The sequence below is a fragment of the Athene cunicularia genome (assembly GCF_003259725.1).
Source record: "Athene cunicularia isolate RWA chromosome 15 unlocalized genomic scaffold, athCun1 chr15_part1, whole genome shotgun sequence".
In the NCBI taxonomy this organism is placed as follows: domain Eukaryota; kingdom Metazoa; phylum Chordata; class Aves; order Strigiformes; family Strigidae; genus Athene; species Athene cunicularia.
Genome location: NW_020799121.1, coordinates 12,151,967 through 12,177,859, shown reverse-complemented (window position 1 = coordinate 12,177,859; position 25,893 = coordinate 12,151,967). Strand labels below are relative to the sequence as shown.

Genomic DNA, 25,893 nt, shown 5'->3' with positions numbered 1-25,893 from the left:
AAAAAAAAAAAAAAAAAAAAAAAAAAAAAAAAGGAAAGAGATATTGAAAACCAACAAACGGGGAAAGGAGCACAGTCAGTGGTTTAGAGAAAGCAACAGCACCTTCTGAAACTATTAAATTAACATCAAACAAGACCAGGATTAATCAGCAGATTCACAAAGCTTGAAGCTGGGGGAGGGAGGGGAGAAAAGAAAACCAAAATGAACAAAAATGGGGGTGGGGAATAAATCCACCCACAAAAGGGGAAATATAAAGGCTGAGAATTAATAACACAGAGAGAGCGAAGGTGGAGAGGGCTGCAGACCTGGCAAGGAGCGCACGTCCTCGTTTCGTCCATCAGCAGGAGTTATGGGCATAGCAGCGGGCAGGCTTGCACTGGCATTCAGAGAGTTAAAAGCATTGGCACTGAGAGGTGAGCGCTCTTCCCACTGCTCGTCATATTTACCCATTAGGGCTTTCCTAATTATTGCCTCCAACCCCATGTTGGTACTGGAATTCTCTTGGACCGACTGGCTCCTACAACTGATTAGCCCTGGGAGATACGGGAGAGGGAGGAGAGAGGGGACGGGAGATGGGGGGGAGCCAAATGAGAAGAAAGATGGGGGGGACGGGGAAAGGGGGAGAAAGGAGACAAGGGAGAAGGGAAGAAACAAACAGTCAGCACATTCTCGCAAAGCAACAAACTTTGTCATCTTGTTCTTTGAAGAGCTGCGATGCACCCATCCTCCTCCTCCTCCCCACTCCATCCCGCCCCAGGGCTCGGCAGGGGCTGGTGGTGGGATGGGATGGGATGGGACTTACTCTGGGATTTGGGTTTCTGGGGTGCTGCAGGCAGGTTGGGTTCTCTGGGGCCAAGGGCTCGGAGGATGGCAGGGGGTAAGGGGTTGTTGCTGAGCCCTGGGGAGTGACTGCAAGAAGTGGGGGCTGTGCTGCCAACCCAGCCAGGCTGGGCATGGGGCAGGGGAGTCACCTGGATGTGGGGTCCATATGGATGCACACATAGAACAAAAGTCAGTGTGCCAGGAATCTGGAGGCTGGGGCACTTTCCCATGGAGGAAAAGTCAGGGAAGGAAGAGGGAGCACCCCACAAAAACACTTGATCAGAAAGAGGTGCCCGGGTTTGGCCCTGGCATGAGAAATGGCAAACGCAGGCAGCCCCCGGGCGAGGGCACGCAGCCTGCACGGGGTCAGGCTATGCTGGGGAGAGGGGAGAGTCCTTTTGTCCCTCCTCGTGCTCTTTGCAAGCCCCCTGCCCGCTGCCCCAGCCCACTCCCTTCCTCCCCTCGAGGCCAGGAGCCCACTGTGGCCCAGGGCCCCCTCCCGGGCTGAGCCGCGGCTACGGGACAGGATGCAGAGGCGAAGTGGTGTGTCCGCGTGGTTGTGAGTCTCAAGCCATGCAGTTATGGTGCAGCACTGCACAGGGACCAGAGGGCACTAGGCTCAGCCACGCCACCGTCATTCCCAGTGTGGCGGTTACAGGGAACAAGCAAGGGCAAAATACAGACACAAAAACAGCAGGCCGGCGAGGGAAGCCCCATTGGCAGCCACCCCCACCCCCCCCAGCTCACCCCATCCCGGGGGTGTTGGTGCTGGGATTGCTGCCCCTCTGCTCGGAAAGGGACGGATCCCGGGTCCGCTGGTCTTCCTGTGAATGGGCAGGGTCTCTCCTGGCCCCCTCCAGCCAGATCCCAGCACTCAGCTCCCTGTGCTCTGCCTTTACGCCTCCCTCCAGCACAGCAGGAACAGCTTGAACCAGGGGATGCTCTCAAGAGGTTGGGCCTCACCCCCACAAACTCTGTCTGCCGTGGAGCCTGGGGTCCTGGCCAGCTGTACCCTCTCATCCCCAGCTGCTGGCGTGAGCTGGATCCTTCTCCCAAACACGTTCACACTGGCAAGTGGTCTTACACCACTGAGAGCTGTGCTTGGCCCTCCTCCCCCTCAGAGCCCTCACCCACAGCACCTCCTTCCCTTGGTTGTGAGAAAGCTGCCATTCCTCCTACTTAATACTAACAACTTGAAGGCATTCCTGCTGTAGGAGAGCATTAATACTTAATCAATTAAGTATCCATTAATACTCCTCAACGGGGATTCATTTGTGAGCCCACCTGGACGTTGCTGCAGCAACAGCTCGACAGCCTTCACACTGTCCTCCTCCCTCGGGCTGGTCTCTGTCCCGTGTTGGGGAAGCCCATGTTGGCCACCTGACTCTGCAGGGCTGCTTTTCGCCCCTCTTTGCCCAAATCCCTTCCTTAAGCTTCTCCTCTCCTCCTTTCCCAGTTGAGCTGAAAGCTGCGGGCCCAGCAGAGCTGGGGAAGCTGCAGTGCCCCTGGGAAAGCTCCTAAACCTCCATTTCAGCTTCTGCGTGGTGGTCCTCCAGCTCAGCACGGCAAATACATCTCCATGGGGTCTGGAGGACCATCCTGAGCCCTCCCCAGCACCCTTTCTCTGTGAGAGCAGAGGGGCTCTTTGGGGGCTGGGGTACAGTCCCCGGTGTTAGCCAGCGAACCCCCGGTTAGGCAGGCCGGCAGGTTAATGCTGGTTAGGGCTGGGGACTCGCTAAAGCCCACCGTGGCTGCCCGCAGCAGTGCTCAGCTACCACCACCAAAACCAGCCCCCCGGAGCCGGGCGGTGAGCCCCAACCCCCCCACCCGCCGGAGCTCCCCGCTCTGCGCCGCAGCAGAGCCCCGCAGTCCTGCCCACGAAGCCCTTCGGACGCCCGCACCTGGCCCCCACCCGAACGTTTCCTCCCAGCTCTGGAAAAACCAGGAGTCAACCCCTCCTTTAACCACTTGGAGGACGGAGCACGCTGCCAGCACCCCCGGGCCCAAGCTCCCCTCCGTCTCCCAGTGAACACCTCCCCTGGGTCCTCAGCCATCACCAGTTTGCCCAACACTCTCAGGTCAAGGCTACAGGGTGCTGCTCTCACCCCACCTTGCTCTTGCAACCGGCTCCTGCAGCCTGCCCGGCCCGTGGGGGACAGAGCCTGCTTCCCACCCTTCCCACGTCCCCTTTCGCCGCTGCCCTCCGACCCGTCCACGGGTGACCACAAGGTCCCACACCAAGAGCAGGATGCTCTCTCTCCACCTTGCTATAGTTTAACCCTCTGTCAGCATCAGATGGCCAACCCTTGCTTGACTTCTAACCTCTCCTCAAACTCTGCCAGGCTTCCCGAGGAATTACACTGCGCTGTCTCCAACTCAACAGCGGGGAGTTACGGTGTGTCCCGAGGCTTTGGCCTCCCAGCAGCTGTTACGCTCAGTTTTACAGCAAAAGGAAAAAAAGGAGATGCTTAAATCTACTGAGACTCCTGCTCTCCGTGGCTGTGAGCCCCAGAGGGAATGAGGTATGGTACAGGTATATGGAGAGTTACCTGCTCCGGTAATCGCTGGCATATTGAAAATCTCTGTCCCAGGCTGCCCAACATCTGGAGAAAAACAAAGAAGCTCTTCAGTGGGGAGAGCAGCACGCGCAGGCTGGCGGTAGGGAGGGACCTGCCGTGCCAGCCACGACAAGATCCCAGTGTCCCTGTCCCAGCACCCAGCCTGGCAGCAGCCCACCTCCCCCAGGCACTGGGGTGGGTCTGCGGGTGCTGGTCAGGACCAGGAGTAATTGCCTTGGGAAACCAGCTGGGAAAGGGCACAAAAGCAGAGCCCAGAGAGCCGGGGTGATGTCTTCGTGCCCAGTGCTGACCTCCCTCCCTCCAGCCCTTCGGGTTACAAGCTCTGTGAAGTCAAACCCTCTCTCCTGCTTACAGGATTTCCAAAGGCCCAAATCCCCACACCCAGGGAGCAGGTCTGGGCAGCAGGGAGGGTGAGGAGGAGGAGGAGAGATGTTAAATCAATATTTTCCCTCTTAGCTGAGCTGTTTGACTTGGATATCACTTTCCTTAGAATAACACAAATTCTCATCAAATAAGAGGCGTTTCCTATTTCTATATGTTTTTCCCTTGACAAAGGAAAAGTGTGGAAGGTCACGGCGTTCAGCCACATGTCCCCAAAGGGGCATAACAATACTGTTGGCTCATGGTAACATCATCTAGGAGACGAGACAGCTCGGTCCCTCTTATCTGATGCAGCTGTTGTAAGATGGATTCAAATTGAATTAGTATTGACTGTATAATGCTGGGCTAAATTAAATTATGATCCTATCTACTCTATTAGCGGTTAATGAATGAACGGGCTGAATTTCGAATATGAGCCAGCCTGGTTAGTTTTACAGAGCTGTACCAATATTGATGTAGGGCTTAAAGTAACACTGGGGGGAGATGCATCTCAGGGAGGAAGGATTCAGCTTGGCTGGCCATTCATTAAAATATCAATTGCTCTTAAGTCTCCTCCATGCTCAGCTCATTATTTCCTTCCTACTGAGGTTATCTGGTGGGGGTGGGATTGACAGCCCCAGAGCAAGGAGATGTGGGGTTGGGAAGCCTCCCACTGCCCCCCTCCAGCTGCACACAGCCACTGCTGGCACCAGTGCAGCTCATTCCAGGAAGCAGGTGGACCTTGCACTTGCCAAAAAAACCATGGCACGATGCAGAGAGCGCTGGCTGGGAGCTCCCAGCCCTTAACACAGCAGCACTCATTCCCAAATCTCCTTTCCTTCATGTGTCCTCAAGGCTTTTTTTCCCCCCGGTGCCCCATGTTCGCTTCCCCACATGTCCTTACTGTACTCCGTTTCATTTTTATTGGTCGTGCTGAGCTTCTTGATGATCTCCTGTTTCTTGGACTTCACCATGGCGGAGTTGCTCTCGGTCAGCTTGCTGAAGAAAGCTGGAGGCTGAGTGTTGTTTCCCGGGGACTTGGACCCCATCCTGCAAAGCAGAAGACCATTGGAAACCTCTGCAACACCCAGTTCACAAAGTCCCGCCTAGAACGACTCTTCCCCTAGTGTAACTTCTCAGAATCAGCCCGGGGGGGCTCCTGAGATATTCAAGATCTCCAACCTTTCTCCCCATTCCTACCGTAAATGTACCACACGGTGTTGAAAAGCCCCTACAAACAGACAGCAACGTGGGATGTGACGTTGCTTTTGGCTGCCAGAAAAGCAGCTTGGGTCAGGGCGAGCATGGGGACAAGGAGAACATCCCCGCGCTGTCTCCAGCGTCCCCTCCCTCGGCGTTACCTCTGGTCTATCTGCTCGCCCTCTCGGTACAGGATCGGGTACGTGGCGCTCTTGGCGTGCTCCGATTCTCCCACGCCGTCTGGTGGAGACACCGGCTCGATACAGTTGTCTGACCCGCTCCCGGCCGAGGCTTTGCTCTGCTCCGGGGACCTGCGGAGAGCCACGGGGAGATGCAATCAATGTATTGCAACATCCTGTCTCTGCACAGCAGCTCGGGGTCGGGAGGGAGAGAAGGACTAAAATAGCTTTCCTACAGCAGGGAAAAAAGCCAAACCTTCCACACCCCTGTGGGCTTACGGCGCCTTTTAACGCAAGCTGGAGGAAGAGCACGGTTTGGGCATTTTTCTGCACCGCAGGCGTGCAGAGCAGGACTGAGCCGAGACGTGGCCCACATTTCCAGGCAGCGGGCCAGCCAGCAGTCACCCCAAATACAGCTGCCCAGGAGGGACAGAGGGACCAGTCCTGGGACTCGCTGGCTCAGCCCAAGCGTCCCTGGCTGGCAGGGACACAATCCCTGCGGAGGGCTGCGACGTTAACCCTTTGGGGACACAGCTTTTGATTCTCCATCGTATTTGTGAACGCGGTGGAGGGCAGCACTCACCACCTCCCACCCACCTTGTCTGGGGCCACGCAGGGGCTCGCTGGCTGCGGGCGATGGGTCCGGCGCTGGAGCAGCCCTGAGAGCACCGACGCAGCCCCAATGCCTGCCCGTGGCCAGCGCCTGGGAGACGGCCAGGCTCGAGTCTGCGAGGAATTCCTCACAGCGAGTTCTGGGAATTTACAGCTTTGTTCTCTCTGTGGTTTCTCTTTTTTCCCCCCCTCCAGGTTTTTTCATCGCTGGGTGGCCAGGGCTGGGCTCCCTCCCCTATAATGTTATAAAGCCCAGGCAGAGCTGGGAAGAATAATCACATTTACTGACAAGGAACCACCAGTTTGGAGACACCACTCTTTCCCGGATGCATCTGGGTCTCTGTCAGTGTTTGGCTGGGAGGATAGAGCCCGTTCTCACACTTCACATTTTTTAATTCCACACAACAGGAATCAGATCTGCCTAGTGCTGGTATCAGCATAAGGATTTAAAAGTGACTATGAAAGAAATACAGGTGGTGCCTGAAATGGGAGAGTTGCAGTTGACAGGGCACACGTGTCTAACAGGCTTCTGATTCACTGAGAAAGATTAAGATAAAATTAACTCTGAACCAATGAAAAAAACATTTCTCTGGTGCTTTTTGGAACCATCTGTGGTCTGCAAGGTCACTATGCCATGACCTGCCAGGGACTGAGGACAGCGACAGGACAAGAGGCAATAGACACAAATCAAAACACATGAAATTCCATCCTAACAAAAGAAAACACTTTTTTACTGTAAGGCTGCTCAAACGCTGGTACAGGTTGGCCAGAGAAGTGTTGAAATTTCCATCAGTGGAGATATTCATAACCCAACTGATCATGATCCAGGACAACCTGCTCCAGCTGACCGTGCTTGAGAGCAGGGCATTGGGATGATCTCAGGAAGTCTCTGAACTCAGACTGGCACAGCAGGTGGGCAGAAAGCCGTGTGTGCCAGCTTTGGTTGGACTTTCTGACCTCACCTTTTGCCGCCTTCGTTCTGCGGGGAGATCCTGGAGGCTGCTGCGTGCTCCTGCTGCTGCAGATAGGCCTCACTGGGGGTGCGGCGCAGGTCCAGCACGGGGCACGTGGCCCCGGGGAAGGAGTACACCGGGGTCTGGATGTGGGAGTTGAGCTGCTGCGGGTGATGGCGGGTGTAGTCCTGCGTGATAACCTCCTAGAAGAAGAAACTCCCGAGTCAGAAATAGAGTTGGTTTCTACTTATTGCTTTGCTGGGCTCAACTAAGACAGGGCAAGCAGGAGGGAATTAGGCTGGTTTGTCCCTGCGGGGGTGTAACTTCTGCCTCCTGCCTGGAGCAGCTCCGCGATGGGCTTGTTGGGGACACAAACACCCGGGCTGAACATTGCTGATGCACCCTGCTCTCTCCACCCTGCAGCCAGAGGTGCTGAGGTCTCTAGCATCACTCCCAGCCCTTTCCCCACCAGACGTGTTTCACATCAGCTCTTCCCTCCTCCCCGGAGCCCAACAGAAAAGTGAGAATGAGGTTAATTACACTGATGTGCTGGGCCAGCGTGACCACCCGCTGGTTCATGCCCTTGATGCTCTGGCTGGACTGCAGGGGCTGGCACTGGGGCTGGGAGCCATCGGGGTGCCGGATTTGCTGCAGGTGGGCTGCTTCAGGGGCCGAGGCCTTCAGCGAGACTGGGGGGGACAAAGAAGAGAGCAGGCATGAGATGATGTCTGTGTCCCCTTCCTTGAATGCCATCCCGGCACGGCATGGTGGCACAGTGAGCTGGTTGACAAAGCCCCCCCCACCAGCTCAGGGTTTCCTGCGCCAGCTGGTGCTGCCAGTCCCTGCCCTCACCTTGCTGTTTCTGCCTCAGATCATGCTCCCCGTGCCCCTTCTCTGCATCCTGCAGCAGCTTGGTCCCCTTCTCATGGGACAGGCTGGGCGAGCTCACGGGACTCACTGCTTCCATCCGCTCAGGGCTGTACCCTCCGTGAAAACCTGGGGAAATGGGAGAAGGGAGTTAAAACCAGGAACTCACCTGGATTCTCCCTAGTGCTGTGGCAACCGTCACTTGTGGGTAGAGTCACACGTCCAGCAAAGGGGGAAAAAAGAGATGAGGGAAGACCTGGTAGGTCACACTGCAGGCACTCCCAGAGCCACCTCTTATGTCCAGTTGTGGTGATGGCTGCAGGAAAGAGGTGATGTCTCAGCCCTGCAGAGCTGGACACGCAGCAGCCTGTGGTGACAGCACAAGTCAGGAACCAAATTGAACCCCTGCGGGTTCACAACTTGTTCTCCCCCTACTCCCCCACCTACTGAAACAGAAAAATATAAACCCCACTATGCCAGGAGGGAAAGCAACGCCCTGCAGGAGTGGGGGTGGCTGCACAAGAGGTGTCCAAGTGCTTTACAGAGAAAAGTCCCAAGCCCAGCATGCCAGGGGCTTGAAAATTTGGCACAAGGTCCTGCAGACTCCAGATCCTGCTCCAGAGACAGCAGACTCACACACCACAGGGGCAAAAAGGCTTCTTGACCATTCTCTGCCTTTTAAGGCCTTTGCACACACTCACAGAGCTGGAATGAGGGACCACCATCAGCTTTCAACAGAGAGGGGAAACTGAGGCACAGATGGGTTATGCTTCCACATTCCAGGGGTGGAGGATGGCAGAGCCCTGGAGGAGGCACACACCGCCTCTCACCAGCTAAGCACGTTTGGCAATGTTCATGACTTTAGCCTCCACAGACCTTTACCCTCCTAACGCTCAATTCCTGGAAACTGCAGGCAAATCTGGCAGGCGACCTACAGCGCTGCCAGAGGGTCCCCAGTGCCCAGGCATGGACACACTGACCTTGCATGTACCTGGGGCACGGGGAGGGGAGAGCCCCCGTGGAGAACCTCCCTGCATCAGGGACAGGGATGCAGCACCCCCCCATCACCCCATGCATGCCAGCACTGAAGGGATCACGCTTTGGATCCACTGAAGTGTCCTGCTCTGGAAAGATCCCTAGCCAACAGTTCAATCCTGAAGAACACCAGCTCCCTCCTGTGAGCTCACAGTCATAGAAAAGCCACCCCTCTCCTCCTCAGCACAACACTCAGCTGGAGAAAACACTGGTGCCAGGGAAAAAGGTGGAGGAAAAGCTCAGCTGGGCAGCGCACCGCAGCCAGAGGCACGGCCCTGGCCCTGGAGCACACTGCTAGAAGGAGCTGGGACCAGACACGACCAAGTGGTGGGACGGGTGGGTCAGGATGTGCCAGTGAGAGCAGCTCTCCTCCCCGGCCATGCTGCCCTGTCCCTTCCACCCCTGGGTTACAGGGCGGGGAGCTGGGGAGCAACTCTCAGTGCTGACGGGCCAAGGCAGATGCTTCAACCTGAAGATGGGGTCCCACCAGATCCCACGGACTGCCTGTTGCTTCTGCATGCTGGTGGGATAAATGCTCTGGGTGAAGGTTAGTCCTGTCAAGAACACCCCAGATCTTGAATCCAGCCCCATCCCTGCACCTTTTTCTGGAGAAACTTCTCCCAGCGCTTTTGTGTCCTACACAAGATTGCTGCCAGGTGGTTCCTGAGGTCTGCTCTGGAAATGGCTGCCGAGCACGGCTGGGCTGAGCGAGCGTTGCCCTCTTGTGCAGCATCCAGCAGTGGGACCCTGCGTGAGGTCACCCCACGCGAATGGACCTGTCTGAGCTGCATCACACAGCAGCCCACAAAGCCCTCTGAGATCCTGCACGCTCAGTGGTGCAACCATGTCTGACGGCCAGCAGCCCTGTCCCGCTCACACTCCCGGTTCTCCGCTTCACTCCTTTGATTTATTACCCACAACTGCTCCTTACAGACTGCCTGGGAATTTCTAATGATGGGGAAATCAGAATTAGCAAATTGCTATTGTCTGTAAAAAGCAATACCAGGAACTGAACAACGTTTGCAAAACAGGACTTGGCAACGGGAAAAACTAGAAGAGGGTGGGAGAAGGGAAGATCCTTAAAACACACACAAAAAAAGTCTGGAATAATGTAACAACTGGGAAGCAGAGGGACAAGAACACGTGGGGAGCTGACAAAGCCAAGAGTGCTACTAAAAATAAGAAATAATGAAATAAAACGCGTTTCAAGGCACAGCTCTCTCACCTCTCCCCTCCAATTTCTTACCATCACTAGTGGAGTTGTTACTTAGCGAGCCTCTTTCTCGCTGCCCCTTATCGCAAGACATTTGGCGCATGATAATCACATCTACGAAGTTGGCCGCTGTCGTGGTGCTCTTACCGAGTGCTCGGAGCTCCTGTTCCTGCATTGAAAAGGGTTTACTTTGACTCTTTTCTCTACTGTGCTGCTCAGGGCCCGAGGCTGCATGCTGCTGGTCCAGAGGGTGATGGTGCTGCTGGCTTTTCCCCTGTCCTCTGCTATAGTGATGAGAAGAACCGGGTCCGGAGGCGGGTAAAGGTCTCGACTCCATGGCTTTGATGGGTGAAGGTGACTGTTCGAGGTTGGCCCCCGTGGGCAGCTTTGAGGTGAAGACGTTGTTGTCAGTCTGGGGTCGTTCTGCCTTGGCTTCCCGTGCCCTTGAGGCCTCTTTCTGCAGGACGGCCGGGTCCAGCGGGGCCACGTAGCTGTCGGCCGCGCTCAGGGAGGAGCGCAGGGTGGAGGCCGAGGGGAAGGCGGCGGAGCGGATCGGTGATGTGGTAGTGGTGGAGGAGGATCTGGAAGGCAAACGAAGATGAGGTGAAGATGAGAGAAGCACCTGGAGAAAGGAGAGTGCTGTTACCAGAGTCCCAGTGATCAGCCCTGCCTGGCCCAGGTCCTTCCAGGGCTCCTGAGCATAGGGCTGGCCTGTGCTGGAGCGTGTGAGGAGGACTTGGATAAGTAACTGGCCACGGGGTATTGGCTGCTGCCTGGATGAACTGACTGGAGAGAATAAACCCCATGGACAGGTCCCAGAGACCTTCATAACTCCACCACCTGGCAACTTTCAGCAAGAGGAGTGATATCTGTACTGGGACGCAGGGACACTCCTCCTTTCTTTCCTGGTAGCAGTAAAAGCCACCAGGAAAACCAAAGGAACTGGGCACCAAAATCGTGCTTCTCCCCATCACAACTACCCCGTAAGCCCCAATCCTGCTCCTGCTGAGACTGAAAGTGGAAACAACCCTCACTCCACCTCAGAGGTGCCCCATGTGATGTTCGTTAATTAACCACCACAGCTGCCCTGGTGCAGGGGTCAGGGTAAGCAGCAGGAGCTGTGGCAGGGGCACGTACCGCAGGACGGAAGGGGTGGGGGTCTCCGAGGAGATGATCTTCATGCTTGTGTTGTGGAGTACGCTGGGGCGCTGCTGGATGGTTTCGTGGGTGCGGGGTGAGACGGGAGAGTGCTGGTGGCTGTGAGAGTGGGAGGATGAACGGCTGCTCGACTGCTCTGTACCTGGGGGAAAATACAAAGACGGGTTTCTTTAGCTCTTTGTTTTATAGCCCCAACCCTATCTCCACCCAGCACGGGCCCCAAGATGTGGTGCCAGGCTCCTTCCCAGCCTACCTGGTCTCCAGATGGGTGCATGCTCCACCGTGGTAGACGCTAGGATGGATTTTTCACGCTCCCTCTCCCGTTCCCGCTCCCGTTCTCGTTCCCGCTCGGACACCGACGATCCCGACTGTTTGGTCATGTGCGTGGGGCCTCCTGAAACCCAACGGAAAGGCAGTGAAAGGGCTGCAGACAGAGCGATTTCCCCTGGGGAACACTGCCTGCTCTTCACATCGCTGTGCCTGCAGAGCAGATAAGGAACGGCTCCATCCAAGGTCACCTGGAGCAGGACGGATGGGGGCAACCTGTGTGACGAAACCCAGGTAAGTCACACAATAGCTGTGCTGGCCCCACCTCCGGAGTATGACCTTCCACAGAGCTGCCCGCCAGCTGCCACTTTGGGGAAGAAGAGGGAAAAGCAAGGAATCCCCCAACAAGCATATCAGAGGGAGTCAGTGGGCTGGTCCCTGAGCGAGAATGAACTTGGGCTCCCCCAATCTGCCCCAACATGCTGAACTCATGACCCTGAACTGGTTAGGGGTGTCCTGCCCAACCGCTTTCCCATGGGAAAAGCAACCTCCAGCATTACCTGGGGAGAGTGGGGAGCTGCTGTGCCGGCTGCCGAAGGTCTGGGGGGGCCCGGGGATGTAGGTGATGCGGTCCATGGTGGTGGCAGAGGTGCCGGGGGTTGGGGGCACGAGGACGGGCAGGTGTGGCACTTGGGACAGGTCGATGATGCCTGCAGAGGGAAGCGAGAGGACTGTCAGGATGACACTGAGCTGCTGCAGTTTGCCTGCGCTGGAGCCGGGAGCGATGCTGGGGAGGGTCGGCCCGTCCTGCTGCTCTGGTGCAGCACAGGAGGTGCCCCCGCCCACCCCGTGACCCCTGGGCATTGGCTGTCAGGGGAGGGGACCCTTCTGCAGGCAAATACAGCATGTCCTGCTGCTGGAAATAAGGGGGAGGAAAACGCTGAGGTCTATTCCCACTGAGCAAGGGGGCTGCAGGCAGCACCAGCCACGCTGACCAGCCAAGTTCCGACACTGCTGGGTGACACTGTGCTGCTGGCTTGGCCCTTGGCCCCAGCACTGGAGCTGCCACCACCAGCCTGACCCAGCCTCCTCCTCCCAAAACGTCCCCAAAGCCCTGGACGGTGCCGTGCTGGGAGGACCTGCTGCATAGTTGAGGGCGAGGGAGGGCTCCCGGGGCGACAGGCCGCGCAGCATGTCAGCCCGCTGCGCCATGGCCGTGGCCGCAGCGTTGTGGTGCATCTGCTGGGACGTGATGTAGTCGTTGATGATGGTCTGTCGGTTCTCCATGGCGGCTGTGTCCGGGTAGCCTCGGATGAGGTACGGGGGGTAGAGGTGGGGGTACGTGGGGCTCGGAGCCAGGTGCCTCGGCAGGTAGTAAGCAGCAGCTGGGAGAGAAAAGGGTGCAGATGTGAAGTGGCTTTCCTCAGAGTACTCAGGCTTTTGGAGCACAGCAAGGGAAGAATAATCCCGAACAGACCGTGCCCCCACCAAAGGTACCTGCTTCCAGTTGGATTCCTCTCGGGATGGCGGCGGGGTCGAAAGCCAGTGGGATGTGCCCTCGGTACAGGTCGACCCCGCTCACACCACGGAGCAGGTGCTCGTACGGGGAGATGGGGTGGTGGTGGTCGGCCACGGGGGCATGTGGAGACTTGGAGTTGGTGAGCTCTCTCGATGTGGGGGTGATCTTTCTGTCCTGGGACACCGGCTTCCCGGCAGTGATGCTCCCTGCAGCACGCAGAAGGAAATGAGTCAGAGACTGAGTGCTGCTGCCAAGCTGTGTCCCCGAGGGATGCCTGCAGCCAAGCGTGTCCCCCGGGGACGCTCACAGCTAGCCTGAACTCGAGGGACCTTTCCCTCCTCCCTGCTCCGCCATGGCCTGTTACGCCACCAAGGCCAAGGTGGGCCATGCCCTGGTTGTCCCCAGGAGGAGAAGCCTGTCCCAAACCATCCCTCCACCCCAGGCAGTCTGTGAGTTCCTCCTGGCCTGTGCAAGCAGCTGGCGGTGGAGCTTTGCTGCCGCACTCCTTGGCATGAGGAAGTCACCGCTGCCAGGCAAAGCCGGGGACCCCGAAACTCCTGGTGACAGTGGTGAAACACAGTTCAGAGAGTGCGAGCAGTCACCAGCCTCTGGAGCCGTAAGCTCTTTCCCAGCACACAGAAGGGAGGTTGGATCATGTCAGGGACTTCTCTCAGCTCTCCCAACCTGAGCTGGGCACTGGTGGCACTTCTCACCCAACCTGAGTTGAGTGTCACCAGCTCCTGTGGCTGTAACAGCAGGCTGGGGACATCGGCTGACACGGAGCCACCCCAAGCAGCGTGACCAAACCCCGTGCACCAGACTGCACGCCAAGCGCTGCCCGGCCCTGGCTCGGGGAGCAAGGAGCAGCCCCCTCGCACGCACGCGGATGGATTCAGCCCATCACTGCTGACTTTAAACAAACGGGGCTGCAACACGGGCCACACCCGCTCCTTTCACGAGGCTTGGTGTCTTGGCGTGACTGCTAATAAACCAATTGCTGGGACAGAAGGAAAGCTCAGGTGACTCAGGGAAAGGTGATTTCCAACTGCAAGCCAAGCCACGGGGACTCCTGCAGATCCTCTGCACTCCAAAGCCCTGTAAGCTCCAGGCATGCAGAAATCCACCTTCCCACTGGCGCTTTGCAGGAACATTGATTTTTCCCTTGGGATCCCTCCCCACGGCCCAGGTGCTGCCTGCCCTGCATCGTGCTCATCGCATACGCCAATCTCAAAGAGCCGCCAACATTTGAAGGCTTCCCCCACAATGATTGACCTAACAGGGAACACAGCAGAGGCTGCAGCAATGGGACACACCGGCCACGGAGAGCTGGAGCGGGCCCAGCCGGCAGCGAGAGATGGGGGAGGCTTTTTGGAGGAACTCTGCACCGCCTCATCTCCCACTCCTCACCGGGGAGACAAGTCCTGGCCTCAGTTTTTGGCAGACTGCGACATCTTGTGCTGTACGCCCCCAAATCACAAGACTCTTGGGTTACGACAACAACGATTTGCAGGCAGGAGATGCAAAGGCCCCCAAGCAATTACCCACAGCTAGCAGGCTTGCTGGGACAAGGTGTCTTAGAGACTGGCTGCAGCACTGATCCTGCCCACAGATGTGCCACGAAGAAAGAGGAGTTTTTGTGCTCTGGATCTGACTGTGTCTAACCAGATCACTAAGCCCAGCCCAGACACACGCCTGCACCCCAGGAGCCCCAGGTTAGGCTCTGGGGGCAGATGACTGATGCCAGGGGGGATGGGAAGACCCTGCCTGGTGCAGGCAGACGGGCCGGGGAGAGGGCAGATCCCAAAGACCCTTTGCCCTGACCAGATCCATCGGCTCAGAAGGGATTAGATATTCCTGGAGGTGAGGCACTCGGGTGCCCAGGTGATGGAAGAGGCATAAACACACGAGGCAGGCAAACACACACCAGATGTGTGAGAAGTGGGAAGGTCTCCCCACCCAGCGCACCAAGCACTGCTTTCCTGCCCGCCTGCGGAAACAGAGGTGCCCTGGGCCAAAGCTGGGACAGGAAGACACTGTTAAAACACCACCAGCTTCACGAGCCTTGGTCCAAGTCTCCCTTTGGTTACCCTGGCACAGACATGGGGTGCCCTCACTGTGTGAGCACCCCCAGGAAGGGAGCTGAGCCCCAGCTGCCCCTGGCAGCCGCTCCAGTGCCGTGAGTCAGCCACAGCCGTGGGCAGGAGTGGGTGTGGGGTGCTGGGGAGGACGGGTTTGACGGTCACCTGCCAGGAACGGCTCGGGCAGGTGGGGTCAGCAGCCACCCCCCACGCACCTTCCTGCTCAGCTTGCTAGAAATCTTAGCGTCAAATAAAAGGTTTGCCAAGTACCTTCGTGCTGGCGTGGCGTGGACTCCCGGGTGGAGACTGGAGACCCTCTGTGCAAGTGGCTGCTGAACGCCGTGCTGTGCCCTGCCTGGTGGTCCTCATAGGCGAGGGCACTTTGGTGGGGCTTGCCTGGCTCGGGGACAATCACAGGAGCCCCTCTGGCGATGGAGCCACCCGAGTTTGTCACTGGGCTTGGCCTGTTTTTCAGGCTCTCTTCGTAAGCTCTCTCCAGATTCCTTGGGTCTTGGATGACATCCAGTGAGTGCACAGAGTGAAAAGTCCGGCCGGGACTGCCGATGATGGACCGCACGTCGTGCTTTTTGGTACTCGAGGAGGAAGAACCACTGTCATACTTCAGTGGGGTACCCTGGGGACAGAAAGCAGAGGGGGCATCAAAGGGGCAGAGAGCAGAAGGGGATGCAGCGACCGCATCACACCACGTTTCCACAGAACTCGTGTTTCCTTGTTCAGTGGGTCAGTGCACCAGTTTACTCGGTCAAACGGCAACAGCCATCGGCAAAGCAGAGATAACAGCTCTTCAGAGCGCGGGGCAGGGTGGAGCGCCCATCTTGCATGTCTTGTTGTGCTCCAACAAGATGATGATGAGTCACTGCCGAAGGCTGGCTGTGCCCATCACGCCTCTCTCCTACACACACTGTGAAATGAGGTAGGACTACGAGGTGCCATGGGAACCCTCCAAATATTTGGAGCCCAACAGGAGACAGCATGCCACGTTTCATCCTAACTACTGGCCTTGCTGGGTTGACACTTGCCCCTAAAGGGAGGAGACCAAGATTATGCACACCCAGAGTCACAACCGCTGAGGGCACCGAGTTGACTCTGGCCTTGAACAAGAGCCAGATGTGTCCCCTTCCACGTATGCATGTGGATAAAGCACTGCTCTCTTAACGTGCCAGGGGGTGCTGAGCTCTCATCCCTGGGTTTTGTATTTATCCGCTGGAGAGATCACAGATGAGACCATAGATTATCCACTGGAAGGATCATGGAATAGTCTGGGTTGGAAGGAACCCCATCAAAGGATGGGGAGGGGCAACATATACTCAAGCAGAGCCTCAATTCTGGCCAGTGATGTGTTTGCAACCTGAAGTCCTCTCTGCTCTCCTTTTACCTTGGGAATGGTCCCTGCAGTCTGTGCAAGGACAGCAGCCTGAGTAGGGCCCATCTCATCTGCTGTTTGCCCCATACTCACCTGCGTGATGGAGCCTTCCTTCAGAGGTCTCGTCAGAGAGATGTCTGGTGTCCGCCGCAGCTCCTCCCGGGGAATCTCATGGATTGATCTTCCTGCTTCTTTCACCGTGGCCACCAGGCCTTCATGGGCTGGTTTCATTTTCAGAGGAGTAAGGCCCTCGTGAGACCTGACCTTGTAGGCATCCGATAGGTCCCTCGGTGGAGTGTTTTCCCTCTTCAGCTGTTTGGCTTCTCTTCTGAGGTAGTCCTCATGGGCCTCCACGTAGGACCGAGGTATTCCTGCAACCCGCAAGAACAATGGATGCAGAGGGTGATTCCCCAGCCAGACACCGGTCTCCCAGTCCCTGAGCAGATGCTCAGTTCAAGGGCATCTCTAGTTAATGCATTTAACTCGGGGACTGGTACCCAACTGAGCACACAGAGCAGCTGTGGACCACCTTACATCTACCACCACTTTCCTAACCCATTTTACTAGTTTCAACCTGTCTTCAGGTGAGTCACTGAGAATTTTACCCCTGACTTTGATGAGAGCGTAGGCTGGTAGAAGCTGAGCAAGACTGAAAATCTCTCTGAGCGCACAGTTGAGGCTGCAGAGACCTGCAGCTGGACTTTGATGTGTCCATCCTTGTTTCCTCTTGCCCTAGCCTGACAACAAGACCAAGGGGCCACGCATGCGAGATGCCTCCCCATGTTACATCCGGCCATGGCCATATTCTGCCTGCAGGCTTTACCTTGTGTGATCGAGCCCCGCATGTGATGCTGCTCCTTTAGGTTATGGGGACTGTGTCGGTCTGGAGGGATCGCTCGACCCATGAGACCTAGAACAGATCCAAGGGGGAAAGCTGAGTTGTGACACAGGAATTCATTTACAACGGATACATGACAGTGTTATCAGGGACTCCTGGGACAGCAAGGAGAAACATCAACAATTTCTAAATTACTTGATACCTCTTTTTTTAAAAATGTGGGAGTTTTTTTCTGTATTTTTTTTTTTCCTGAAACTGGTCTACCTCTACCAGGACAGAAACCAAAAGCAAATGGGCCAGTCTGTGTCCCTCATTTTCCCGTGCTGGTCAGATGTTGTCCTGCTGGGATGTGCTGCAGGGGACCGGCTAACCACTACCAAAACATGGGCACAGGAAGGTGCATCATGTAGACAAGAGCCAAGATGAGGTCTCTGAGGGTCACTACTAACACAGCACGGGTGAAAGATTTCACCCAGACACACCTTCAATGCTGGCAGATAAGGTATCACGGGCTGATAAGCCCCGGCTGATCCTCCCCTCCATCATATCGTAGGTCCGCTTGGTTCCTGTCGTCTCATGCGAAGCTCCTGAGCTCCTGCTGTCTTCTTTGGGACACTGAGAAGCAGCAACTCCACCTGGGGAAGGGAACACCAAGAAGCACCATCAGAAGGATGGAAAGACAGCACTGGCCAAGGGAGGTGTTTACTGCTGTTTGCGTGTGCTGCTGAAAGGTCAGATCCCATCCCAGGATCAGCCAACACTCAGCAATGCCAGACACATTGCACGGGGTTGGTTTCCAAGAAATTCAGCTGGTGTTTTCTCCCCTCCCTGCCTGCCTCAGACTCTAGATCTGTGCCTCCCGCTCGGGTGGGAGCATCCACCCTGTCATGTCCTGCTCCCTCCCTCCCCAGTGGGGACCATCATGTAGGGAGTGGGACAGCCTGGAGCCAGCGTGGCGCTGGTGTGAGCAGCTGCGGTTCCACTGAACTTGGCCCCATGGGTCTGGGGCTTTTTATTTTTTTTCCCCTGTTTGTTTTGATTTTTGCTAGACACCTACTGTTTGGGATCTCGGCCAGCTTTAGCATTTGCCGAGACACTCCCTGGGTGAGAAAATCAAGGAAAAAAGGGGGAGAGGCAAAGCTGAGAATGATTCCTTTGAAGCAGCAGTGAGCGTGCACAAGAACTGGTAGAGATGGCGAAAAGTCCCACGCAGGACTGATGGAGCAAGCACCAGCGTGATGAGAGACCACCGACCACCTCCTCGCCTGAACCTGGAGCTGATTCTTCTGCAAACGCACAGTGGAAAACTGTTCTGAGCTACAGGCAAGCAGAGCCCTGCTGTGCCAGGCAGCATCACGCCCACCCCGGGCGATGGGCATCCATCATGTGCAGTGAGCTGTGAATTTAGCAGGCAGCTTCTGATCCAGCCGAATGCCTTGTGTTTATGTAACGAGCTCTGAGCAGGGATGTTGGCTTGGAGAGACAAACGCCTCTGCCCATCGTCCCTGGCCTGGCTGTCCCTGCCAAGGATTGGCAGGGCCCTGATCCTCCTCTTTGTGGGCAGAGAAGGTGGTTTTACAATTAGGGAAAACGGAGGAGAAGTTAAAAACGTTCATTCCATCGCGGACAAGCGGGAACAAAAGTCCTTCTTGGCAAAAGCAGTAATTAATAAAATGGGATTATTACAACTTCACACCCACTATTGGTTTCCGCAATCAGCACCCACTCAATCCAGAAAGTGTTTGGGGCTGCGTGTGGGGAAACAAGAGGGGGATCTGTCCCCGAGCCTTCACTTCACATTCATTTGATGGGAGAAATCCGGGGGTGATGTTCAGAATCAGCCAAGCACCTTGCGGCAGATGCGGGGCGATGTGCCTGCACCCTGTCATCAAGGCACATCTGTTGCCAACAGCCCTTCTGCAGAAGGGGACGCGGTCCCGGGCACCCTTTGTAACGCTGGGAAGCAGGGGGAGGGCGCGAGGGAGAAGAGAGACTAAACAGAAAGAAAATCACTCCAAACCCACGTCCCTTGCCTTGCAGAAGCCATCAGCAATCATATGCAGAATGAGAATAACCAATCTAGCACAATTCAGCTCGCACATGCTACAGGATCTCGTCTCATTACAGCTCTTTTATTTTAAGCACCCTCATGACACTAAAGAATTTGCAATTTTTTTTCTGCTTGCCAAAATTCATAATCACCAACAATTTCAGTTTTCTTATTTAATTTTTTTTTTAACCTCTTCTGCTCCAGGCTGCAAAGCCTCTCCAGGCTGCATGGGGGGAAGGAGAGAGGCAGCAGGGCTGGTTAGGCTGCAGAAGCAGGTGAGATTACTCAGGATGCGATAAATGCTATCAAACATGTAAAAGCTGCTGTGGAGAGGGAAGAATTAATTCCTCGTCCATGTCCATGGTGGGTAGGATGAGAGGCAATGGGCTCAGGCTGCAGCAGGGGAGATGGGCTTGACACTGATGAGGAAGAGTGTAGTCTGCAGGTCTCCTCCGCTGCCCAGAGCGGGATCCCAGCAATGGGCACGGGCAGCACTCGCTGCTGGGAGCCTTCCCCATCTCTCCCCTGGCAGAACCATTTTTAAAATCAACCTCATTTGACTCCAAGCCCGGGAAAAGGAGATTAAAATATCTTCTTGCACAAACAAGTCCTGAAATGCTTCCTGTGCCCTCCCTGGTCTGAGCCCTGCCAACTGTCCCAAAGGGCACCCAGACACAAGTCTCCTGCTGTGACACTTTTTATCTGGGCTAGAGTTGACAGTGAATGTGGGCAGGCATGGGACAAGCTGGTTTCCACACCGCGGGCGAGAGGCACGGCGCAGAGCCCTGTCCTGAAAGGTCCCTGTGGTCCCAGGGCACATGCAGAGGGGGCATCAGCTGAAGTTTGCGAGTTGTCCCCTGTGGTGTGACCTGAACCCTCTGCTTCTGGCCACAGATGAAACAACTGGCCTGCAGCAAAACCAGCTGCCTGTGTGTCTGAGCAAGAGAAAAGGGACTTCTGCAGGGCACCCTCTGCCCGCAGGACTGGCTGCAGGGCCCGGGCTGCCAGGAAGGCTGAAAGGGATGTTCTGCTGCAGGGAGGGGAGCAGAGGGCTCAGGCAGCACCACAGCTGACCGGAGATACCTGCAGAGGTGTGTGAGTGCGGGGAGGTTAGGATCTGCTCCTTAGTCATCTCCAAACTCAACCGAGAGCAGAAGTGGCACATGAGGACAGCCGTCCCTGCCTATGCCAGAGCACACGCCACTACTGCACCCCAAGAGGACGGGGGCTGCAGTGTCTGTAAGTCAGCTCTTCCTGACCCCAGCTGTGGGCCAGGAGGAGCCTGGCTCCACGCCTGAAATGCCCAGCCCAGCACACGGCGAAAGGCGAGCGTGGAGGAGTCGTTTCCAGCTCCACTGGCGAGGAACATCTGCTCATCTCTAACGGGAGCCACCGGGACTCGCTGAGCAGCTTTGATGGCCAGTGCTGTGATCGGGCGAGCAGGCGCAGAGGAGGCAGGAGCAGCTGGTGACTGCCTGCTGATACCGCTAACGCAGCGAGGCACCGTCGGCATTTACTGAGGAAGCACGTACCATGCAGCGGGGGGGGAGCGCCAACATGGCTTTCGGGTCTCTCCAGAGCCCCCTCAGGAGCAGCCCGGCTGCTCGCCTGGCTTTGCTTCGCCGTACTGGTCAACACTGCTCCCCAGCCAGGCAGTGTCAGCCCTGATAACAGGTGACACCCTCTGTGCTGGGGGCAGCTTCTCACCCCTGACACAGGGCTCCGGGCAGGTCCTCGGTGCCTCTGGGTGACAGCAGCCAGCCACGGGCCAATGCACCCCCCTGACTGCTGCTGTGGGACGCAGGAAGGGCTCTACCCCCTCCGACAGCTACAGATGCTGTAGCAAAGCTCACAAGATACTGAGGTATGGTGCTGTCGGGGCCAGGAGGATTCCTGCAGGTGGGAATATAACTCCAAATAAATCTTTATGCCAAACTACCTGATTTGCCTCCACCTTGCAGGTTCTTGAGTCCCACCTTGGTCCAAGAGCTTGGGGATGCTCTCAGCATTTTTGGACAATGACATCCTGCGCAGGGTACTAGGGATAAAGGCAATACCTTCCCGTCTGGTCCTCTCCTCTCCCTTGCTTCCCAGAACCAACCAAAACCAGAGACCCTGTCTGCGGTCACTGCCTGCCAGCAAAGTGACCTCCAGACCAAGAAAACTACCCAGGACAGAGGGAAACCCAGCTGGGCTGTAGGCAGGGGGGTGGGAAGGGAAAGAAATGACGCTGGAAGCAAAGACGTGAGGCTGGCCCGTTACAATTTGTCAGCCTTTCCTCAAATAGCTCCCGACTCCCAGCCACGGCGGCACAAACCCCCGGTGCGTGCCCTAAAAAGGCAGAGGATTACGACTTACCATCATAGGACAGCACGTGGCCTTTCTTCCCTTCGTAGATGACATGTCCTTTGGGCATGGCATCCTCTCTCGCCTTCTCTGCTCTGCTGGGGCTGTCTTCTCCGATTATCCTGGTAATGGTTCCTTTGTACAGCACTTCTGCCGGGGTGCCCTTGGAAAGCCACCAAGATCCATATTTAACAGTGTCACAAGCAATTAAGCAAGCGCGCGCGGGGACAGGCTGTTCCCCGCAGGAGGCTGCGCGGAGGGAGAGTGCGCCCGGCCTCCGCTTCCTGGTGCAGCCAACAGCGAGGGACTTGCAGCTTAATTATTGATGAGGACGATAATGAGGAGCGGTAAAAAGGTACGTGATCTGTGTGAGGCTGCTGGGAAGAGGCAGGGGGTAAGGACAGCGCAGACCTCCAAAACAGCAACTCTCTCACCCTGTGTGTTTCTGAGTGAATTACCCATCTTGCTTCCACCCCACAGGTTTGGGGAGACAGGGTGGTGCCTCCCCGGGGACACCTCAGTGAGGGCAAGGACTGCTCCAGTGTTAGCTTTTTCCCTGCAGCCTATTTCCCCAGCCTGGTCCAGGAGCCACAGGGTTGTCCTGCCCACCCAGGGCACATCTGCTGGCAGCAAGCGTGACCTTGAGGGAGCTGCCTGTGCGCGGGAGCTGGCGGCTGGCAGCACGCCCGGGCGACACCGCCACCGGCCGGGAGCAGGTCAGGGTTAGCTCTCCAACAGAAACAGCATCAGGCTCCTTACACAAACCGGTAAGAACTGAAACCTCTCTTTGCCCAGAGGCACACACAGACACAGCTCAGAACCACCTGTCCTTCTCTGAATCCCCTTTGAAACACCCAGAGCTAGATGTCCTTGAAGACGTTGCTTGTGATTAACACCCCTCTGCCCTCACAAGCTGTCAGAACAGCCACCACGGGGTGACGGGCAGAGCTCTGATTGACACCTGCCTACACTGATCATTCGTCCCCACCAGCCCCCAGGACTGATGCTCGTGGGAAGCCTCAGGGAAGTGATGCCCCACCAGCTTCACTGGTGCTTCCAGGTTGTTGCAGACTATTTCCCCACCCCAGCTTAGAGATGACCCTGCTCTGTACCAAGCCCCCTGAGCACCTGCAGTCCCCAAAACCCCGCCGCCAGGACATGCCAGCACGCAGCTTCAAGGCTCTGTTTGTGTGCCCTCACACTACACCTGATACTGGCTTTCCCAGCTGACTGCCCCAGCCCCAGGTAAGTCATCTTCCTTCCGCAGACGTGCTCAGAGGGGATTTGAAAGCAAGTGACGACAGATGGATTCAGAGCAGAGAGCGTATATTCAAGATCTGCCTCCTGTGAACTGGATGACTGATCTGAGATCAAATATCAGCTCTGGTACCCGGAGCTGCTGCCAGAATAGGAGGCTCCTTCTCCCTAACGAGAGCAGAGGGATGCAGGCTGCTGGGCCAGCAGGAGAGGCAGGCCATGCCTTGGGTCTGGGCTTGGTACCTTGTTCCCAAGTCAAAACAATCTAGATGGATGTAAAAATGTCTTATCAAACTCTGCTCATCTGGTCTCTGGTATGTGGTGCCTGAGACCCTTCATGCCCACCCACTGCTGCCCATAGCTGCTGCAGAAGCTTGAGAGGGGATGGAGCCTGCATTTGCTCTGATGGGTTATTTATAGCCCCCAAGCATCTGCCCCTGGCAGCTGTTGGATGCAGGGCACCAGGCGAGTTAAGCCTTTGCTCTGGGCCAGGATTCAGGTTCAGGTCCCCACGGACAAAGGGAACAATGGTCACCTTCCTTGAAGGAGGCAGGCAAAAATCTAAGCGCAAGTGGCTTTAAATATCTGAATTATGGCCAGATAAAATCCCCACGGGAAACAGATTTTTTTTTTTTTAATGCTCTCCGCTCTGTTACCAGATGAGCAATAACTCACACTGCAAAAAACTATCGCCCGCTTGCCAGCTGCTCTTTCGAAGATGGATGGTGGAGATTAAGGCCAAAGTATCTTCCTGCTCAAAAGAGCCTTTGGGCAGGACCCCCCAGCACAGCATGCTCAGCCCTGGCAGGAGACCTCGCTACCTTACATGCACCTCTCCGCCTCCCCCTCTCCTCCGCCTGGCCTGGGCCCCTCCACCCATCTCCTTCTATCTGCTCCAGTTTCTTGTGCTGGCAAGATTATTTTCCCAGAGTCATTTAAAGCTGCTTTCGCCTCTGTTCCTGACAGCTACAAAAAGCAAAGCAGGGTGAGATGTGCTGTAAAGCTCTGCATCGCTGCTTGTCGAGCTCTGCTCTCCTGCAGGCTCAGCTCATGGGACAGAGCTCACGCCATCCCGGGCAGAGGCTGTTGGCAAAGATCTCTCCGAGAGGCTCCATGGGATAGCAGCAGCACAGACCTGTGCTGCTCAGCCCCGTGCACCCCACAAACCCCCGTTCCCCATGTCCAACACTGCACGAGGCAGCTGCCAGCACCCAGGAAGCAAAACCCCCCAGAGACAAGGGACCTACATGTGTGATGGACCCTCGGTAGGTGATGGGCGACTCTGGAGGAGGTCTGGATGTGGGTGTTCCCTTGGTGATGCTCCCTCCCGAGGCAGAGCTGAGGGAAGTACCTGCAGGACAAAAACACAGTGAGCTGGGGGCTGGATTTGCCGTTCAGCAGAAAACCTGTGGGGCTCAGACTACTGACTAAGAGCAGGATTCGACCCAGTCTCTGGCAAGGTGAGGTACTGGAGGGGAAGCCCTCCAAGAGATGTCAGTGTTAAGTCCCATGTTTCACAGAGCCCTTCCCACCCTGTCCCCTGAAGGACCCAGCCCTGTGAGCCTGGAGCTGGGAGGTGGTAAAAGAGGGTATTTTTAAACTATCAGCTCTCTGCTGCCTCCAAGGAGAGGCTGGGCAGATTTATGGGCCTGAGAGGAAGCACAGCCTGTTTCAGCCTCTCCTGATGCGATCAGATCTCTGGCGAGATGCAGCTTGGGTTCGAGTTCGTTTGCTTGCTATCTGTGCTGGGTTGGAGCCAGCCCACTGCACTCATGCATCCGACTGCCTTAGCTGGGGGTTTTCACAAACCAGAATTTGCATTTAAAAGCAACACCTTTGCATTTGTTTTATTCTACCTAACTAATGGGGAAAGAAACATGGGAGGGCTAGATTTAAACTAAACATGGTCCCTGCCCAGCTGCAGCAGCAACAGCAAAGAACCTGAAAACTAATTAATGGCATTTAAATAGGTCTTGCTTTGTCTTAACCAACAGATTTTGGGGTGCCCCTCAAACACAAAACCTCTACCAGGATCAGTGCACGAGACCCTGATTTGGGGAGATGGCTACAAACACTGAGCTGCTGTACAGACCTATCTGCCACCCCACTGGCAACGCCAGAGAAAAGTGCTCAGGAAGCCCCTTCAGCTGGGCACAGCCCCAGAAATCAAACCCAAAATCACTGGGCAGCCGCAGCCAGCGCGGCGTTTGCCAGGCTTGGCAGTGCCAGCATCCCTCCCCTCCCACCCCCGGCTCCTCACCCCGCAGGATGGAGCCCTCCTGGGACGGCTGCAGAACCAGACTTTCCGGCTGGCTGGCCTGGCTTCTAGGAGAAAGTTGTTCCTGCTTTACTCCAGGAAAAGGCACTGGAAAACATTAACCATGTATCAGAGTAGGTGCAGGGCACGGGGCCGCAGCCCTTGGCTGCTCAAGGCTTTCATCTCTGCCAACCCCGGGCCGGCACCTCGTTGGCGCCTTCGCCAAGGCCGTGGCGGTCGGCAGGACACAACTGCCACCGAGCAAAGCCAGACCTTCATCCTCGCCCTGGCGCAGGCACTGCCGGGTGCTGCCTGCCCCAGGAGCGGCGCTGCACTGAAAACCAAGTGCTGGTTTATAACGGGACCTGTGTACACTGGGAAATAGGGCCTGAATCCCCCCTCCCCAGACTCGGTCCTGCTCCAACTCCTCCTGCTGTTAAGAAACGCTTCCAAATCTGCAGACTAAACACTTCCTTTGTTCACTTCAGGCCATTTACTCTTTATCTGAGCAGCTTGGGGAGAGGCAATATATTTCCTTCCTTCGATCACAGTATTAGTCGGAGGGTATTTATAGGCTGGGATGCATCCCTGACCAAGCTTTTCTATACTGCACAAATTTAGCTCCCTGTGTCTCTGCTCTCCTGACGGACTAATCCCTTCATCCTCTTAGCAGGTCCCTCTACACTCCCTTGCTGTGTCCTGTGCTCCTCCTTTCCCCTACGCTGCTGGCAAGTTCGCTATCTGCTGCTCTGGGAGCATGCGAGAAATCACTCGCCTCCCAATTTCTTACCCAGTTTCTTGGGATCCATGGTCAGCGGCAGGCCCATGGTGATGGAGCCGACGGGGACCTTGGCGTGCTCGGAGCTGTAGGGTGTGTGGAGCTGGATGGGCATCCCCTGCGTGTGAGAGGAGAGGTCAG

General features: G+C 56.3%; 1 protein-coding gene across 10 annotated transcripts in view; it reads right to left on the bottom strand.

Moving 5' to 3' along the window:
* Nucleotides 1-25,893, bottom strand: part of NCOR2 (nuclear receptor corepressor 2) — a 203,274-nt gene that overhangs the window by 2,932 nt on the left and 174,449 nt on the right. For 6 of the 10 annotated variants that reach the window (XM_026859568.1, XM_026859572.1, XM_026859573.1 and 3 more), the window contains 21 exons: nucleotides 25,765-25,870; nucleotides 24,978-25,082; nucleotides 23,965-24,068; nucleotides 21,473-21,623; nucleotides 17,547-17,699; nucleotides 17,050-17,136; nucleotides 16,320-16,597; nucleotides 15,113-15,476; nucleotides 12,743-12,970; nucleotides 12,385-12,630; nucleotides 11,806-11,955; nucleotides 11,232-11,372; nucleotides 10,958-11,120; nucleotides 9,968-10,401; nucleotides 7,558-7,701; nucleotides 7,246-7,394; nucleotides 6,715-6,908; nucleotides 5,123-5,272; nucleotides 4,666-4,811; nucleotides 3,372-3,425; nucleotides 306-533 (listed from right to left, as the gene is read on the bottom strand). In XM_026859568.1, the coding sequence (XP_026715369.1) occupies nucleotides 306-533; nucleotides 3,372-3,425; nucleotides 4,666-4,811; nucleotides 5,123-5,272; nucleotides 6,715-6,908; nucleotides 7,246-7,394; nucleotides 7,558-7,701; nucleotides 9,968-10,401; nucleotides 10,958-11,120; nucleotides 11,232-11,372; nucleotides 11,806-11,955; nucleotides 12,385-12,630; nucleotides 12,743-12,970; nucleotides 15,113-15,476; nucleotides 16,320-16,597; nucleotides 17,050-17,136; nucleotides 17,547-17,699; nucleotides 21,473-21,623; nucleotides 23,965-24,068; nucleotides 24,978-25,082; nucleotides 25,765-25,870 (3,775 nt within the window). The remainder of the gene's footprint in view (nucleotides 1-305; nucleotides 534-3,371; nucleotides 3,426-4,665; nucleotides 4,812-5,122; nucleotides 5,273-6,714; nucleotides 6,909-7,245; nucleotides 7,395-7,557; nucleotides 7,702-9,967; nucleotides 10,402-10,957; nucleotides 11,121-11,231; nucleotides 11,373-11,805; nucleotides 11,956-12,384; nucleotides 12,631-12,742; nucleotides 12,971-15,112; nucleotides 15,477-16,319; nucleotides 16,598-17,049; nucleotides 17,137-17,546; nucleotides 17,700-21,472; nucleotides 21,624-23,964; nucleotides 24,069-24,977; nucleotides 25,083-25,764; nucleotides 25,871-25,893) is intronic. The other 4 variants (XM_026859577.1, XM_026859578.1, XM_026859575.1 and 1 more) reach the window with 2 other exon arrangements.